Genomic DNA, 15,876 nt, shown 5'->3' with positions numbered 1-15,876 from the left:
GGTAAGACTGCCCATGTGAGTACTGTATGCATGTGAACTCTTTGGACTTGAGGCAGTCTTATCTAGTGGGTGACAGCCTTGCCTACAGCAGGTGGTTTGGAAATGGATGGACCTTAAAGTCCCTTCTGACCCAAGCTGTTCCATGCCTTTAGACACCTGGAGGAAATGAAGATGGGGATGTGGTGGTTGATGGTAGTCTTGGCAGCAGTGACTGTGAGCTTACAAAGGTTAAAATCCCCAGAGAAACAAGCAAGGCAAAATGTTGAATTACAGCCTTGAATTTCAGAAGAACAGATGTTGGTTTATTCAGGAATCTTGGCAAGATCCCATGCAACATTGGAGGACAAAGAGGTCTAGAAGAGTTCATTGGTTTTTAAGGATGTATGTAGTACATGAACAGAGCATTCTGTTCATATGCAGAAACTTGAGTAAATATGCAAAAAGAGCAGTGTGATAATCCAAGATCTTTCTTGGCCAAAACCGAAATGTAACTGAGAAGTAAACAGAAGATAGAGGTGGAATGGGTTGCCTCAGAGGAGCGCAGAACACATTGGCTCAACGTGTGGGGATGCCACTGGGAAAGCCAGAGTGTGGGTAGAGTTGAAATGAGTGAGGGATATGAAGAGCGTTATGTCGTAAAAGGGGTTATTTATGGATGTTGATCATAAAAGATGGAGGGAAATGTGGACCTACTGCTTAGCAGTGCAGCAGACCTACTGACAGAAGATAGGGGAAATGCCTCCTTTGCCTGTGGATGAGAGAGAAACAGTGGGTGTTAAATATCTTAATTTTAGCAAGGCCTTTAATAGTGTTTTCTGTGGTATTCTTAAAATTAAGTCAGTGAGGTGTATAGTACATTAGGAGATAGGTGTAAAACTGGTTAGGCTATACGGAAATGTTTCGAGTGCTGTGTCCAACAGATAGCTAATCACTAATGGTGTGCCTCAGAAAACAATTGTGAGGCCAGTACTGTGCAGCACCTTTATTTAAGACTGAGATGGTGGTACAGAGTGAGCTGACAGTGGTTATATGGATGGTAGCAGGTTGGGAGGAGTGGTCAGTGTGTTGAATGTCAGGGCTGCTGTTGAGGTGCATCTTGGCAGCTTGAAGAAATGGTTGACAGGAACACTGTGAAGTCCAGGAGAAGGAGTGGGAACCTGGAGTTAGGTTGTTATTTCTTACCTCTGATAATCTTCAGCAATGTATTTAAGTACCTGTAGGGTCTCCAGGACTATAGTGATTTGTGCCACATCAAGGCTGTTGGTGCCATGCTCCATCTTATAGAGGGGGAAGTTCTTACAGTTATTAGGTAAAGCACAGAAATGAATATGTTTGTTTTCAGGCACTGAATAGCATTTCTGTTTTCAGATGTTATGTTTGCAAGGAAAGTGAGCAACAGCTGGCAGAACAACGCAAGAAGTGTGGATTCAAACATGAAGGTAACTTACCATAAAAAGTAAAATGATGGAGTATTGTGGAACTTACTGTTTTTCTGTGTATATCAGCTCAGGTGTGTTTGTTGCTACAGGTTGCTAGAATGATGTTTCTTTTAAGGTTAAAAAAAAAGATAAATGAAAAGCATGTTAAGGCATCTCTTCCACCCAAGCCTCAGACAATTCTGGTGGAATTGTATTAATTACTTACTTATTTTGATGTGTTGGGCTTCCTTACGAAAGATATGTTCAGTGAGCTGGGACTTTGTCTTGCTTTTGTGAGTAGAATTTGAGTGATAAACTGTGAGTCAGTATGGAAAGAAGTTCAGTGAGAGAACTTCTGGAATAGATGAGAATTCAGCTTAGTGTTTGTTTACGCACAAGTCACAAGTTCTTTAAGTTGCTAAATACATGTGAGACAGTGAATATGGAAAATACTAGCCTAGCTAGCAAATTTAAGTATTTCTAAGTAAATGGAGGAATAAATCTAATTTAAATGAGATTTTTCTCATCTTTCTCTCATTGTTATACATATATATATTGTGTAACATATATGTTACCTCATATATATCCTCTTCTCCTCGTTCAGGCCATGTTTACACTTTCATATGGGCACACCTTTTCCTTTGTTTTGTTAAAGCAACAATTTACACTCTGGATGCTATGCAGTAGTCTTCCTATCTCTTTATGCCTAATTACTGCCTCCTAGTAGGAAGCACTGGCATTGATGCACTTCTAACTTTGCAGAAAGAAAATATGGAACTTCAATTGGCTGACTTTAGCCTCTGGTCTCAGTTTGTCTTCTTGAATATCCGCTCTCAAACATCCTTTACTTTGAGGGCTTATTTATCCTTTCTTTTTTTTCTTGCAGAGCCCAGTGCATAATATTATAATTTTCTTAACACAACAGTTGGTTCTTATGACCTAGTTTGTCTTGTAATCGCAATTACTTTGCACAGTTTCTGTGTGTGGTTCTAGCCATTTGTTTGCAAAGAGCATCATCGTGCTGTAGAGCTTCACTGATAGCCTGTAAGCCTGTATAACTGAATCAAAGCATAAATAAATGACTTCACATAATATCGTTTTAGGATTTAAATGTGATACCAGGATTCTTTTCAGTAAGAAAATCTCATGAGTAGGAGGAAATAATTGTAGTTAGAAGTTGCCTTTTTTCTTCTTTTTTTTTTTTTTTTTTTTTTTGTTCATGATTTTTGTTCTTAATAGCTTTGATCCAGCAAAGGAGCAAGGGCTGAAGAAAGTGAAATGCATATATTAGTGAACAACTGACTGCTTTAGTCTGCTTAGCATGAGACATGCAAATGATTTTGTAGGACATTGTCCTAGATTTTACTTTCAGCAGCTGCTTTTCTTTGCTGTGTAGTCTCTTCTCCATGTAGTACTGGTAAGTGAACAGGAACAATTTGTTACTCCTGATTTGCACTAAGAAGGATTTCAAACTACCACTTTGTGTAAGCTTTTACTTGTGAGATGTATTGGCTAACTCTTTCATTTGCATACTTGGTTTGTGTACAGTTCAGATGAGTTTAGAAGGATGCTTGCATTGACCATCGCTTAACATTTCATTACAGTTGCGATAAAGTCTGTGTGTATGTGCTGAGCAAATTTTCAGTGCTAGCACTTCAGGCTGATTTCAGCAACTGGCAGTATGTGTACACCATAGGCAGTTGAAATGAGTGCCATTTACCTTCTTCCTTGTTTATGATTGCCCTACTGTATAAAAGATAGCCTAGGTATGTTGCGATACTACAGGAGGCACTCTGCAGAATGGTTAGGAGAACAGCTGGTTATTTAAGATGTGATAAATACCCAGATTTTGTTGTTACTGAGCAGGTAAGCTTCTTTAGAGAGTGACATGCTTCAATTTTTACTGAACAGTGCTTTTCCACCAGGTAAAAATGTATGTAGGCATTCTACCCTCTACTGAGACTTGATTACAGTGAGCTTACTTAAAAAGTTAATACATCTAGATGCATTCAGGACCAAGTTATTAATACTTCTCAGATAAACAGCTAAAAGTTGCATCATTAAAGGAGGGGTTTTTTTTGTTTTGTTTTGTTTTTTTCTGTTTTGTTGCTTCTATATCAAGAGAATGTCTGTTTTTCTTTTAAAGTAAGTGCTTGTAAAGCTCTGGACACAGATGACTGATAAGCATTGTGTGTGAAGTAAAATTCAGTATTAGCATTAGTTGAGATTCTGAAGTGATTAATATGGTCTGTTACATCTATTACAGTTTGTGGACTTTCAGATTCAGGAACATTCTTCCCCCCTCAGTGTGCAGGTACCCAGATGAAGCCAGGAAACAACACTGAACATGTTTTCCTATGCAGATATAGACATGGACGCAGCACAGTTGTGGCTGGACACAGAGAGATCAATGCAGACAGGATGTCAGTATCTTCATAGATACTGACCACACAGGACATGAGCACTGTAACCATCCCAATCCTGCTTTCTCTCCTCATCAGGATTGAAGTTTGCTAATAGAACATACACATCCCTTACTGTCTTGATTCACAGTGATGCCTGTATTCAGGGATCCCTCAAATATTAGCGTGTACTTTAAGTCTCTCTACTATCAGTGCCCAGATCCTGGGTCTTTTGCCTAGTTTGCAACAAAACCTACAGATACTCTTAGTTACCAAACTGTGATCTCTGTAAGGGGGGGGGGGGGGGGGGGCGGAGGGTCCTTCACACTCTGGCACATCCAGAATCCAGACCCCAAGCACTGTTAGCTAGCTTCCAGCTCTGACTGTGAGTTTATACAAATTAAGTTCTGGTTAGTGTGACTTGAAGTTTTCAGCAGGTGACATGCACATCAGGGAGGTTTCTGCTCAGTTCATGCTCATGCTCAAGTGACGCCCTGCTATCTCTCCATGCTTGTCCTTCCTTAATCCACTTCTTCCCTTTCTCCAGCCTTTTCTTCTCCCAAATAAACAGCTGTTTCTAGCTGAATTTCACTGTTTGCAGTTTTGCTACATCAGTGCCCCGGATTGATATTACTGATTGTACCAGTATTGCATAGGTCATCTGATTAAGTAGATGCTGTTGGCTTTTCAAGGTTCATCTCCCCTAAAGGTGGACTCCCTCAGTTCTCTCTACAGTCCTTCCAGTAAATCCCTTTACCACCTGTGAAATTCAGACATTCTACGTGATGCAGTCTGTAACTTTTCTCACTTTTGCACACTGAGAACTGTTGGGTCGCACAATACCTCATGTTTCCAGTAGTTTCTTACATTCTGTTTGGCTGCCTTAGTTTCAGAACAGTCTCATCATTTGCCTGCAGCCTGAACAAAGTCATTCTGTAGTTTGATTTATGTCTTTCTTTTCTCTTAAAATACACATTTTAAAGCTAATTTAAATGATTTCTCTCTGTAATGTCCTTTTTGAAAGCACGTAAAAAATGATCAGCAGTAAAGCAAACACAACTGATACTAAAACCACTCTGGCAAATGATGCAAAAATGTTGAATCTAACAGAGCTGCATTTCTTTTATTACTGATTTGTTTATCAGAACATATGGAGGATAGTCTAAATGGAAAAAATACGAAGTTGTTTTTAGTTTGCTTTGAGACTTCTCATATTGTCATATCACAGTCCTACTCTGGTTTTCCTGGTGTTGAATTTTTCTAAGTACTAAAAAAGGGGGAATGGCAAGAAGTTTCAAAGAATTTTTTAAAATAATTAAAAAGAAAAGTTCAAGAAGCTCATCTTTGCTCTTTCAACTTCTCCATCTACATTAATTTTTTTCCTTCTTCTGGTGTATAAAGCTTTGAAGAGGTCAATTCAAAATAAGTGTGTTATAGAATTAGGTCCACCATTTACCTAGGCAGAGGTGGTAATGACTCTGTAAAGTAAATGTAACAGATGAGATGCTGAGATTTAAGAACTAAGGTAGTAAAGAATAATGGAAATTGTAGGACATGAAATGTCTATATACAAATCATCCATCGTCTCAATAATGAACCACCTTGAATAATTAATTATAAATTAACCCCAACATGAGCAACTGAATAATATTAGATTTCTAAGTTGCTATTAATTATTTAATGTGGCTCAAAAACTGCCTGGCTGTGGTTGGATGATCAAATTGGTTAAACAGACTTTCATAAACAAAGTTTATCTTGTTTGTTTGTCCCTTAATTTTTACCCCCATCATCTACAGTGGCACTTGGACTACAGTTTTCAAACTGTGCATCTCCACAGACTATTCTAGATCATTAGTTCTGTGGAGTTTTTCATTTGATGTATCTGAGCCCACTTATATTTGGAGATGAAGCATAATGGTATAGCTGCTTTATGGCTTTTTTTTTATTATTGTAGTAAGGAAGGCAATCATGTTTAATGTAAAAATGCAAAGGCTTTTCTGATCTATTTTTATCCTCATACAAGAAGCGGTGCCAGTATAAACAATTTTCATTCCAGAAATTTCCTCTGCTTCCTGTTAGTATCTACTTCATCACACATTTAAAGTCAGTTTAGGTCTAATAGAACAGTTTTATATTACTGAAAACTCTTTTTTCTTCCCAGCAGTCCCTGAATATTTTTGCAGTATCTTTGTTACTGCTGTTCATCTGCAGACATGTTTTTTAGGAGTTCCTAACAGGCTGCTGATCTGCTGCATGCTGGTCCTTCCTGCCTCCAGAGTCATCTTCTCTCTTTTGATCTTTTTTTTTGTTTTAGTTTGGTTTTGTTTGTTTTTCAATATAGTTTGTGGCATTGAGGCTGACAGAGGAGTGGGTTGGAAAGCAGACACTAAGCCACTGTCTCTGCATCATTGCTTGCTTAAGAATAACATGTTGAACAGTAAGAATAAAATTTTTTAACCCCTGAATTTTTTAACCTGCAAGAGTTACAACCTGCCTGTGTCTTTTCCTTGCCTGAAACTTAGTGATTTTACCTCCAGAACATTGATCCTGAATTTGATATGTTATCTCAGAAATGGTAAGCAGCACTAGCAGCACTATGATGGTGTGTGCAGGAGGGAAGCAACTTCTTCTGTTAATATATGAGATCTAGGAGTCTCTTTTTTGGTTAGATATGTATTGGCAGTGCATAAACGTGCCTAGTAAAATATTGTACAATGCCAATAAAGATTGCTTCTTACTGTTCTTATGTGTAGATCAAGTAATATCCGATATCCATGTGTTTATCGATATGTTTCAGAAGATGAAGAAGAATGGAAGGTTATTAAAGGAAAATTTCTAGCCATCAATGTAGTAAACATGAGCTGTGCCTGTCCACGAAGTCCAAAAGGTCTTTCACCAGCAGCTCATTTAGCAGATGGTTCAGCTGACCTCATTCTAGTTCGTAAATGCTCCAGATTTGATTTTCTGCGTTATCTTGTCAGACATACAAACCAACATGACCAGGTATGTATTCCCTTTGGCAGTGAACTCTCCAGAATAAGTTTTAAGGTGTGAATGCTTATATTTATACATGACAAAAAAGAATACCTACAAAATATATTAAAAAAAAAAAAAAAAAAAAGCTTATGCATTTTGTATGACTTAATCTGAATATGTGTACTATCACAAAAATCACATAAGCTAAACCAAGTCTTGGGCCGTAGCATTCTAACCAAATTCCACTTATGCTAATTGAATTCTGTCTTATAACATTTTCCATATATTTAATATTTGGATGATATTTAAACTCTTTTGGCTGCCAAGGCACACTGCTGACTCAGATTCAACTTGCCATCAACCAGAACCCCGCATTGTTTTCTGTGGGACTGCTCTCCTTCTTCTTGGCTCCCAGTCTGTACATATATTCAGGATTAACCCTGTCCTGGGTGCAGAACTTGGCACTTGCTCCTGTTAAACTTCATATAGTTGGTGATTGATCAACCCTCTAATCTGTCAAGACCTCAGTGCAGTACTTCTCTATCCTTGAAAGAGTCGAAGTTCTTCCTAACTTAGTATGCATTTGAATCTTGAAATCAGATTATTTATATATATTAAAAAAAATCAAATAGAACTGGTCTCAAACTGATCCTACTTATTTCTATCTGAAATTATTTTATTTTGTTGGTGTTTAATATCTCTCTTTACTCTTGTTTTCCTCTACACCCACTTCTGTAATGTAATCTGGAGTTCTTTGATCAAGGCAGTGCTTTGCGTTTCTCAGCTGCATTCTGAATCACTGAGGTAAGGCCCAGTGAATTTCTACAAGACCAAGTGCTGGGTCTCGTACTTTGGCCACAACAACCCCAGGCAGTGCTACAGGCTTGCTAGAGGCAGAGTGGCTGGAAGACTGTGTGGAAGAGAGAGACCCAAGAGTGTTTGTTGACACTTGGCTAAACATGAGCCAGCAGTGTGCCCAGGTGACCAAGAAGGCCAATGGCAAATAGTGTTGCCAGCAGGAGCAGGGAGGTGATCAACTTCCTGTACTCAACTCTAGTGCGGCTGCTGCTTGAGTACTGTTTTCAGTTTTGGGTCCCTCACTACAAGGAAGACATTGAGGGCCTGGATTGTGTCCAGAGAACAGTAATGGAGCTGTGAGGGGTCTGGAGCACAAGCCTTCTGGGGAGTGGCTATGGATATTGGAATTGTTCAATCTGAAGAGGAGGCTCACAGGAGATCTTATTGCTCTCTACAGCTGACTGAAAGGAGGTTATGGTGAGCTGGGGGTCAGCTCTGGTGTAGCTAGAAGGAATGGCCTCAAGTTGATCCACGGGAGGTTCAGGTTGGCTATTAGGAAAAATTTCTTCTCAGGAAGAGTGGTGAGGTATTGGAACAGGGAGGTGATGGAGTCACCATCTGTGGAGATGTTCAAGAAACATGGAGATGTGGCATTGAGGGACATGGTTTAATGAGGGAAATATTGGTGGTAGGTACATGATTGGGCTAGATAATCTTGGATGTCTTTTGCAACGTTGCTTATTCTGTGATTATCCTCATTATTCTATGATAAGGCTCAGAAAAGCTCATCTTTAGAGTTGTAGTTGAACAGTTCCTAAGGATGTTACAGGGATCCAAGCCAAACCTTTTTGACTTAGATTCCACGTTATAATCTATTTTTATAGGATTTTTTTATAGTTCTTATATCCCCTTCTAATCTCAGAACCTTTTACCTCATTATCCAAAAAGTGGCTGTTTGCTGCTACTTGAAGAACACCGTTGGAAAGTAAGATTCCAGTTTTGCTTTTCGTTTTAAAAAGCTGCACAAATCAGAAAAGATAAGTCATTCAATGCCTCAGGTAATCTTCTCTAAAAAAATTGGAAATGACAGACTTCCTTGAATGCAGAATACTACATGCTGAGTTGCTTTACGCATCAAGTATATTTAAATAATTGTAATTGCCTTTTCTGGTTATTTTTTCTTTGTAGTTTGACTTCTCATTTGTAGATGTTTATCGGGTGAAGAGTTTTCAATTTACATCAAAGCTTTCAGAAGACAATGAAAGCAGTGTCACAGACATAGGAAAGAAACGTTTTGGCCAATTTTGCAGAGATCATCCAGCCTGCTGCTGCAGTATTGCTAATAGCACTTGGAACTGTGATGGAGAAACTCTGGATAGTTCAGCAATTGAAGTGAGGTGAGCATCAATTTTTCCCTGTGTGTACCATAAAAGGTATTGAGCCTTTTCATTGATTTATTTGTGCTCCTAAAGATATTTTCAAGGCACATCCCCACATAGCATATTTGAGTGTTTTGATAATAAACTTAATTTGTCTTTGGTTTTGCTGTTTTGGTCCTTTCCAGTAAATAGTTCAACCATCTCTCATAAATGATCTATCATAAATGATAGCTACGAGAGATGGTTTAGTAGCTTGTGGCACTGATAGGAATGGGAGGGTGGTTGGACTGGATGATCTTGCAGGTCGTTTCCAACCTTGTGATTCTGTGATCTCTTTGAGAGAAGGAGAGAGAACCCAACCCCCGAAGTCCTGCCTACTTCTCACCTAACATCTTGGTATTACAAAATATGGCACATGCTCAGTATTCCTGTATGTTTTTTTTATGTCTGATAAGCCCAGTATTGTCTTAAGCCTTAGCAGATGGAGAAAGCAGTTTGTAGTTCTGCAGATAATCAAATTAGAAGACAAGAGTATCTTGTTTTGAAGTGCTTTTTTTTTGTATGGTTTGTGTGTTTTTCTGTTTCAGATCAAAGAGAAGCAAAAATACAAAACGAAATATTTGTATTTAAGTTTCTTTGGTGTATACAGTGTATATTGTATAAGGTCAGCTTCTCTTGATGTCCCATGGAACTTAATGTGTGGAATAAATCACTAGCAGGATTGATGGAAGGGTGAAAGCAACCAGCCTTCTCTGCAGGGAAATGAAGGCTGTTTTTGTAGTCTGAAGTTAGGAACTTTTGCTCAAGTGCCCAAGATTCACAGATCATTAGAACTAAATATACATTATCATTTCTTCCTTTTTTGTTGTTTTTAAAGTATGATTAATTGACTTCCATCTTTTTCAGGGTTCACTGCCAGTTAATGAAACTGTTTGCAAGGGGAATTGAGGAAAACAGTAAAGATGAAGCTGCCTACAGCCACAGTAGCATTGAACAATTACTATAAGTACTGTTCCTCCGATGAGGAGAAGAAAAAAATAAATGCTCAAGGAAATTGAGTATATGTGCATTTTAGTCAAATTGACAAGTATTTTAAAGTTTTAGGATTTTTTTTGTGATAGTTTCAGTATAATTTTAGATTTTTATTTCACTTTTTTTTTTTTTACATTGTAGTCATTAAAATATGTCTTGGAGTAATGTAATCTAAGTTATGTTAGAGAAGAGAGAATTGGCGTATGTGTATGTATTCACAACAACTGAAAAATACTGTGCTTTTCTAGAGAGCTGATTTAGCAGTTGTGTTGCAATAATATGTAATTGTTATAAAACGTTGAACTTTATATTGCCATCAAACCAAGATACAAAGACAAGATATTTTCAGTATCTGAGAGAATGTGTTCTGCTGGGAGTGTGAAGTATTGCATGTGGCTTAAGTGCTGGACAACAGTGTTGTCCTTGGCATATTTTTTTTTTTAATCTTTCCTTTGTAGTTCTGACAATACCTTGCAACTTATCAATGCAATTCAGATACACATTCCTGGCTTTAAGTAATAACAATAACAGTCTAGAAATATTTTTAAAAACAAAAGCACATCTGTAGACAGATCATAACTTCTATATATTCTATTTATAAGTGCTTCCTTGCATGCTGCTGTTTGGGATTATAAAGCATCTAATGACTGTTTGGATTATACCAAATACTGTGTACTGCATTGGAATGTCTTGCAAGCAACTCACAGGGATGTGTGATACCAGGAAAGCATAGGCAGGGGAAAATAAAAATATCTTATAAAACACCAGCAAATTTTACATTTCTAAAAATGGTTAAAATTAACATATGAAAAGCTTTCCTCTTCAGTACGGGATTCTTTGAATATTCTATGAGATATGTTAAAATGTCTTTGCAAAGTAAGATGTTGGAATATTAAGTTCGAAAATATTATTTGATGATTGAATGTCTTTTAAACAATGTTTTATTTAACTAAATAGGAAGCAGAGCAATGTGTGATGTGAAGTCAAAGGAAGAAACTGGCATCTGATAAATCACAAATCACTGTGCTTATTTTTACAGCAAGTACCTTAGACTATCAAGTACGACTATGGAGCGATTATTTAAGTTATACTTGAATTTATGTATTGTGGCTCACACACATCCAGTGTGTAGTCTTGGGGCAAAATTTTCCTCTTGTCAAGCAGGTTACTTCCTGTTTGGTAAGGATCAGAACTTAACCTCCATTTGTTAATGCTTACTGCATCTCAGATTTTTTGTGTGTGTGTTTGAACAGCTAATTATTCTCTGTTCATGTATATTTATTGGTATTTCTGTCATTCAGCTTCTACTGGTTTCGTGTATATTTGCTCTGTGTAAGCCATGGTGATCGGTCAGTTTATTTCTGAAGCACTTGAAGTTTCTTTTATATGGCTGATTTATTTTCTTTTCTGCTGAAACATTCCAATTTCCTGTAATATCAGAAGTTGTGCTATATTGTTGCTACAAGTATTATTCATACCATTGCGTATGACAGAAAACCAAAAAGATTTGTCAGTGATAATTACTTAAGTACAGTCATACAAAGTTTAGGATCTGTTTTTCATTATATAAAATGTCAGGGAGATACTTGAATACTTTTCCAAAAGTAGTACTGTTTACTTCTCTCAATAATGTACTGAGTCTGAAAAACATTGGGTAAATCAACTTTTCAACATTTGTAATACGAAAATGTTAAATATGCTGTATATTTTTAAAGCCATGTTTAGCAAGGGAAATGGTACATTTGAATAAAGAACCCTATTGAAAATGAGATGATGCAGTCATACAAATGCAGATACCTTCTGAAAGTATAAGTTGTTTAAAAAGTGCTAAAGCTTGGTCTATGCTGAATATTGTAAAAGAACTGAGATTTCAAATTACTGTAATTCTTGGCCAGGGTATGACAGTGTAAACTCCACTCACCAACAGATGAAGTGTTACAGCTATCCAGATCAATTTCTCATTTGTGAGAACAGCAGAAATGCTAACCAGCTTTTTTCCATTAGTTTGCTAGTAAGACTGTTACTTAAAAAATGGTAGATGAATCTGGTTGTGATGTTGAAGTGCTTTGAGTACTTGTAATGTCTGAAACTGTGCCTGGTGTTTCCAAAAAAAGGCCACTGGGAAGGCCTCCATTCTGAAGGAGAACTGCCAGAAAAGAAGGAGGAAAAGATCATTCAGTAGTATCGTAATGAAGTGTTAATGCCGAAGGTATTGCAACATATTAAATATCTTAGAAAATAGGGAAGCTGCATAGTTGAATTGAATAATTCTATTTGTAGCATATTGTATTAGCGAAGGTGAGCTGTACGACATCCAGTTCATTTTTAAGAAGAGAGCTGTGTAAGTAGTATATGCTTTCATTTTAATTCTAGTATTTTTCCCTGAATGTAGTCTCGGAATGAAAATCATGTATGGGAAAACCAAGTTTGATTCCCTGTTTTGTTTTTTATTTCCCAATCTTGCTGGCTTCAAGATTAGAAAATGTGCTCTGTTTTATGAGGCTAAAGGAATTCACTGGAAAAAAAAATAATAATAAAATGATGTTGTACAGCAATACTGTGGTTTTCTTCTTTTTACAAATTGATGTGAAAGAAAATATCTGTTGAGAGATTTTTGCCTTTCGTAGAAAATGCACGCGCTGTACTGGATGTGGGTAGGTTAAAGCAGCAGAGAAGTAATTTGTAAGCTTTCATTAGCACTGACCACTACTTTATAGGCAGCGTGAGTGCAGGCAGTACTGAGAGTGAAGAAAAGCAGCTCCCAAGGCTGGATTGCCCCTAGAACTATTAATCCTATTAAGAGAAAGTAAAGATCGAAGGGGAAGGAAAATCTTGGTTGTAAGTATTTGGAGTTATTGGCTTTGGAAAATTGCAAACTACAAAATGTCAAAGACAACTGCCATTGTAAGAAGCATGGACTACGTATTATACTAAATTAATACCTACTATATGCCAAAAAGGTGCTTTTCAGACTTTAATTGCAGAAATTATTGATACAGTACACTTCCTACTAAGAAGTAAAACACATTCTTCGTATGTGAATGGTGGGCACATAAGAGTAGGCTTTTCAGCACTTCACAGATTTCACTTCTGAAGTTATGCAGCAAGTCAGTGTTTGCAAGAATGTCACCATACCACTCTTGTATTTGTGAGCACAAAGATGTTATGTATCTAGAATCAGAAATTTCTCCCAACATTTGTCTTGCAGTTTCCTTGCTGAACTCCTGCCTTAATAGGTATGATAGGATTTTATCTTTCTCATCAGTCACATTGCTTATTTCAAATTTTTAGCAGATTGTTAAGTACATTCAATAGATTCTAGCTGGTGTTTAATTTCTAGCAAATGAATTCTGTCCACAATGTAGCAGCAGTTTCCTCAGGCATGTCTCACCCACTGATGTGCATGCAGCATGCATCTTGCCAGGGCTTATGCATATTCTCAATTAACATGTGACTAGTCCCATTGCTTTAAAGGAGGTGGGGCATTTGGTCTGTTTTTAGTCCTGTCAGATGCTCTGCTATGGGAGGATTAACATTTTTTTCTGTGAATTCACTTTCACAGAATCACAGAATCACCCAGGTTGGAAGGGACCCCAAGGATCATGTAGTTCCAACCCCCCTGCCTAGCAGGGCCACCAAACATACACATTCAGATCAGGTTGCCCAGGACCCCGTCCAACCTGGCCTTAAACACGTCCAAGGACGGGGCATCCACAACCTCCCTGGGCAGCCCGTTCCAGGGCCTAACCACTCTCCTAGTAAAGAACTTCCCCCTAACATCCAACCTAAATCTTCCCTCCTTCAACTTAAAACCATTTCCCCTAGTCCTGCTGTTGTCAGCCCTTTTGAAGAGTTTACTCCCCTCCTGGGTGTAGGTTCCCTTCAGGTATTGATAGGCTGCAATGAGGTCACCCCGCAGCCTTCTCTTCTCCAGGCTGAACAAGCCCAACTCCCTCAGCCTGTCCTCATAGGGGAGGTGCTCCAGCCCCCTGATCATCTTAGTCGCCCTCCTCTGGACCCTTTCCAAAATCTCCATGTCTTTCTTGTACTGAGGGCTCCACACCTGGACACAGTACTCCAGGTGGGGCCTCACAAGAGCCGAGTAGAGAGGGACAATCACCTCCCTGTCCCTGCTGGCCACCCCTCTCCTGATGGAGCCCAGGATCCCATTTGCCTTTCGAGCTGCCAGAGCGCACTGCTGGCTCATATTCAGTCTCTCGTCCATCAGGACCCCCAGGTCCTTCTCTGCCGAGCTGCTCTCAAGGACCACTCCTCCCAGCCTGTACAGGTGCCTGGGGTTCTTCCGGCCCAAATGCAAAACCCTGCACTTTGCCGTGTTGAACCTCATCAGGTTCACCCGAGCCCAGCCCTCCAGCCTGTCGAGGTCCCTCTGAATGGCATCCCTTCCTTCCACCGTATCAACCGCACCACTCAGCTTGGTGTCGCAGCAAACTTGCTGAGGGTGCACTCAATTCCCTCATCGATGTCATTAATAAAGATGTTAAAGAGCACCGGTCCCAAGACAGACCCTTGGGGGACACCACTTGTTACCGGCCTCCACCTGGACATAGAGCCATTGACCACCACCCTCTGTCTGCGGCCTTTCAACCAATTGCTTATCCATCGGGTCGTCCACCCATCAAATCCACTTCCCTCCAATTTGGAGATGAGGATGTGGTGGGGGACCATGTCAAAGGCCCTGCTCAGGTCCAGGTAAATGACATCGGTCGCCTTCCCTTCGTCCACCAATGCCGTCACTCCATCATAGAAGGCCACAAGATTAGTTAGGCATGACCTTCCTTTGGTGAAGCCGTGCTGGCTGTCCATGCTGACTTTCCCGCTGTTTATAAATAGTTCCTAGCAAGCATGTATTGACTTGCCAGCAAGAGGTTGTCTTCAGAAGGTGTTTGCTTCTTTAAGACTCTTGCATGAGAAGAGCTTGCTTCTGTTTCACCTAAGGTGTGGGGTTGATTTGTTTGGTTTTCTTTTGGTAATAAAAGATTTTCATAATGTATAACAAGGTGAAAAAAAAATAAGAAATAACGGATAATCCATAAAGGAAAAGTACTGAAGGAATAAGAGAGGTGATGCAAATTTAAATTAAAAAAAAAAAAAAAAAGGGGAGAGGGACCAATCCTGCAAAGGATGAAAAAGAAAATGCAAAAAAGTTTGTAGAAGAAAAATACAAAATACAGATATGGCAAGGTCTTTAGGGTTGTTTTTTTTTTTCTGGAAAGCATTGCCTGGTCATTTGTACTTCAACTGCAGAGAGAAGTGGGCAATAAAGGCCTGGATAGATTACCAGAAGCTGAATATTTATGACTGGCAGACAGAATAAAAGGTTTATTGCTCTTGAGAAGACATAATCCTGAAAAGTTGTACTCTATATTTGCAAACTTCAGCAGAAGAGGAGCATCTCAAAGAGAGGTGCTAAAGGACGACTGTAAAAGCAACTCCGTGTAGCAATGTGTAGTAATCTGAAATGGCTGATGAGTTTAATCTGCTGAATATTTATTTTTCATGTTAATATTTAGCAACTTTATTTTAGGAAAGGGGGGCACTGGGCAGCAAGCAAGGAGGGGAGCTGTGTTAGCACGGCAGTGATGCTGAGGTTAAAGATGCAGGACAGCAACTTGCACAGCTAAGGGGCTGATCCATAAACTGTAATTTCTGTGGGCAAAGTTCCCACAGAAAATGACTGCATACATAAAGCCCTGTGTTATTCCTGAGTATTTATGTAAGCTGTTCTTAAAAGCATTCAGTGATGGGAGTTCTGTGAAGTAGCTTAGCTGTTAGAACAGATTGGTTAAAGATTTTTGTAGCTAAAAATCTTCGGTTACTTGCTTAACTGAAGTAGCGTTACTGCACTGT

The 15,876-nt window shown here is 38.8% G+C and overlaps 1 protein-coding gene across 2 annotated transcripts in view; it reads left to right on the top strand.

Moving 5' to 3' along the window:
* The window catches only part of CERK (ceramide kinase), a 44,946-nt gene extending 32,386 nt beyond the window's left edge, over positions 1-12,560 (top strand). The window contains exons 10-13 of one of the 2 annotated variants that reach the window (XM_048945175.1): positions 1,369-1,439; positions 6,621-6,823; positions 8,783-8,991; positions 9,880-12,560. In XM_048945175.1, the coding sequence (XP_048801132.1) occupies positions 1,369-1,439; positions 6,621-6,823; positions 8,783-8,991; positions 9,880-9,979 (583 nt within the window). In that variant the 3' untranslated portion in view covers positions 9,980-12,560. Of the gene's footprint in view, positions 1-1,368; positions 1,440-6,617; positions 6,824-8,782; positions 8,992-9,879 lie in introns of both variants that reach the window. The other variant, XM_048945166.1, reaches the window with a different exon arrangement.
* Positions 12,561-15,876: the final 3,316 nt, after the last annotated feature.

The sequence above is a fragment of the Lagopus muta genome, chromosome 1 (genome assembly GCF_023343835.1).
Source record: "Lagopus muta isolate bLagMut1 chromosome 1, bLagMut1 primary, whole genome shotgun sequence".
Taxonomy (NCBI): domain Eukaryota; kingdom Metazoa; phylum Chordata; class Aves; order Galliformes; family Phasianidae; genus Lagopus; species Lagopus muta.
The sequence above is the reverse complement of the archived record's forward strand: the minus strand, read 5'-3'. Positions and strand labels throughout refer to the sequence as shown.